This window comes from Aegilops tauschii, chromosome 7 (assembly GCF_002575655.3).
Source record: "Aegilops tauschii subsp. strangulata cultivar AL8/78 chromosome 7, Aet v6.0, whole genome shotgun sequence".
NCBI lineage: Eukaryota > Viridiplantae > Streptophyta > Magnoliopsida > Poales > Poaceae > Aegilops > Aegilops tauschii.
Genome location: NC_053041.3, coordinates 484787761 through 484791227, shown reverse-complemented (window position 1 = coordinate 484791227; position 3467 = coordinate 484787761). Strand labels below are relative to the sequence as shown.

The following is a 3467-nucleotide window of genomic DNA, read 5'->3' as shown; positions in this document are numbered from 1 at the left end:
ATGTGCTAGGGCTTAGGGCAAACCGCGTCTTGGTGGCACCGATTGCATCAACTCGGTGAGACCAAAGTGAAGCAATAAGACAACAGATAGCTGGTCAAGCCATCTCGGTGAGACCGATTGCTATTTCGGTGAGACCGAAATAATTGCAACTGATAACAGGGAGTTGGCAAGGCCATCTCGGTGAAACCGAGATCCGTATCGGTGACACCGAACTGTTAGGGTTTCTGGCTGTGGCTATGTCATATGAACTCGGTGGTGCCGAGTTGGAGATTAGGGTTTTGACATATTTGGGCGGAGAAAGTGGCTGAGGATTTTGGAGCAATATCACTAAGCACTTGAGCAAGTAAGCCATTAAACAACACCTCATCCCCTCTTAATAGTATTGGCTTTCCTATGGACTCGATGTGATCTTGGATCACTAAAATAGAAATGAAGAGTCTTGAGCTTTTGCCGATCTTTGTCCTTAGCATTTTGAAGAGGTTCCACATACTCTTGTCCTTGCCACGCCATTGTTAAACTTATCTGAAACATCCTAGATAAAACAATTAGTCCAACAAGAGATATGTTGACATTAATTACCAAAATCACCTAGGGAGCACTTGTGCTTTCACAATCGCATGTCTAGTGGTGTACATGCAACTGGCCTGACAACCCCCTCCCGACCCAGTTCCAGTTGCTTTGCGCACATGCAGTTGTAGTGGGGTTACACCACTTGCAGTTGCATGTCTAGTGTTGGAGATGCAACTGGCCCCGACAACCCCCTCCCCAACCCAGTGCAGCCGCTTTGTGTTCTATGCAGTTGCAGTCAGCTTACGACGCTTGCAATTGCATGTCTAGTGGTGGAGATGCAACTGGCCCGAGAACCCATGTCCCGACCTCAATTACAGTCGCTTTGTACCCAATGCAATTGCAGTCGGTTTACAATGTTTACGGTTACATGTCTAGTGTTGGACATGCAACTAGCCCGACAACCACCATCCTGAACTCAGTTGCAGTCGCTTTTGTACTCATGCAATTGCAACTTAGCTGGCTGCGATTTAGCAAAACCGTTGAAAATAAGAAACAAAAGGAGAAAAGGAAAAAGTAATAAAAGTGTAAGGAATCAAACGTAAAATAACTCTCACAAGTTATAGGTTGCCAATTAGTTCGCAATTTTTGTTGTTATAGGTTGGAAATTGCTTACAAAATGTAGAATGTAAAAAAATCAAGAAATGAAAGAAGAGAAAACAAGAAGACAAAAAAATTAAATGTTGATATAAGAAAAAAATATAAAAAAGAAAACAAAACAACAACAAAAAGCATGAAATGGGCCTATAAGCCTAGTGACGCATGCCCATGCCCAAAAAAGCACGAAACGGGCCGTACCCATGTCGAGTGCACCACTCGTGCACGCCATTTTCAGCCATCCACACGAATCTCTGTGTGCCTTGATCAGACGTTCATGTCATGAATGAGGCACAACTATTTCTTATCTAGCTGAGAAATAATAAAACCGTAATAACTTTGGTCATATGATTCTTTTTGACTAAACAACTCAGGGAAAAAATATTTCCATCAAAAGGAAGGCTTCGCTTTGATGTCATTAGAAAAAAAGAGAAAAACCATGAAAAAGATAAGATTAATAAAAAGTGGAATACAAAATTTAAAAATAAAATGCTGCAAATAGAAAACCAAAAATATAAAAATGAAAAAGCGAAAAATAAATATGTTGAACAAAAACAAAGCAGAAAACCCCCATGACCTGATACACATACAGTGGTTCAACATTAAAAAGGAAAACAAGGCAGCGTCAATCCGGTAAAAAAAGACAAGGTAGCATCGCTTCCACTTCTTGGATCAACGATAGGAGAACGTGACGGGCCGCAATGGGCCAGCAGCGCGACAATGAATGAACAACAAAAAAAGAAACAGACCAAGGACATCTACACGTATCACAGTGTGTGCTTTTTATCCAATGGTTGTGCATGTGAATGAGACCAAACTAAATCTCAGCTAGCTGAGTTTTAGCAATCCCGACAATTTTAACATATATAGCTAGCTATTTGGATCCACATGCATATTATTCATAAAAAATATAGAAAAAGGGAAGAAAAAACTTGTGGAGCTTGCTCATCTCGGTGGGATGTGGGAGGCCGGCCATGGTCGGGCGGGGATCATGATCATGGCCGGCGCTCTTGGCCGGCGTGCTGCTTCAATGTCGGCGCAGTGAGAAGTCGCGTCCACTCTGGGCCGGCGTCAATATTTATGTCGTGCTCTTTAAGGTTTTGTGCTCGGCTTACACTTGTATGAAACGAATATCTGTGAAATATTTCTGCCGTGCTCTTTAAGGTTTGGTGCTCGATTTACATTTGTATAAACCGAATACCCATGAAATGACACTCGGTTTATATCCCGACACTAGGCAACTTTATGATTTACTGTAGTGGGGTCTCAGAAAACATTCAATGGAAATTTTAATGATCACAAGAATAAACTCGTAGAGGGCACAAGCTTCATCATTTATTCACTACGAAGTAAATGCAGTGAGCAGGGTACATAGAGAAGTAGTAACAGAAAAACACCTACGCGCGATCCTTATTCTACTAGTTGGGCATGTGAAACGCCAACCACGCACTAAATCTCCATGCAAGGTCCTCGATCAGTACTTCTCGATCAGCGGCGGGATGCTTTGCTCATTCCTGAAGTAGTCCTGAGGATCTACCTTGCCCTTGGTAATGGCGAGCCTTTGGAAGTTGCTCTTGAAGTACTTCTCGCCCCACACCTTGCCGCTGCTGTAGGTTGAGATGTCGTTCACCACCTCATTCCTGCCGAGGTCGATGTCCCTGTAGTTGGCGTACGCCTGCCTGGGGTTCTTGCTCACGTACGGCTCCATGAAATTGTAAATGTCCTTGCTCCACTGCAGCGGCGCGGCGCCGGCTGGCTCGGCGAACCAGTAGTTGACATACTGGATGTTGAAGAGGACGCCCTGGCGGTGAGGGAACGGCGTCGCCGCTTCGGGGGTGGCGCTGATGGTGGCGCCGTAGGGGTCCATGATCATGATCCCCGCGCCGGGCTTCGCGAGCCAGCCGAAGATCTGCTCCCACACGGGCTTGGGGAAGGGCTGGTACACGTAGTCCGACTTGTATTCGGCGAAGGGCTTGAAGGTGTTGTTCCGGTTGAGGAGGTCGTCCAGGCCAGCCTGTTTGCCGAGGTGGATGAAGGGGACGGACTTGATCCAGGGCATCTCGTTGCAGTGATAGGGGTTCATGCCAAGCTCGGGGAATTGGCTGCTCATCAGCGGCGTCAGGGTTTTGCAGGTGCCCAGGTACAAGGCCTCGAACGTCGCCGTGTTCCCGGCAGCGATGACGCGGATCATGAGGTCGCCGGGAAGTGCCGGCCCGACCAGCTGCCACTTGTTGACGAGGTCTACGGCGCCTTCTTGCACCGTCTTGGGGATCTTAAACACGGTGACGGTGGGAGGCACTGGC

The 3467-nt window shown here is 46.4% G+C and overlaps 1 protein-coding gene across 1 annotated transcript in view; it reads right to left on the bottom strand.

Annotated features, from left to right (window-relative positions):
• Nucleotides 1-2638: 2638 nt before the first annotated feature.
• The window catches only part of LOC109732172 (berberine bridge enzyme-like Cyn d 4), a 1563-nt gene continuing 734 nt past the window's right edge, over nt 2639-3467 (bottom strand). Inside the window, exon 1 of the mRNA XM_020291370.2 lies at nt 2639-3467. This exon is cut by the window's right edge and continues 734 nt beyond it. Within this exon, the coding sequence (XP_020146959.1) occupies nt 2639-3467 (829 nt within the window).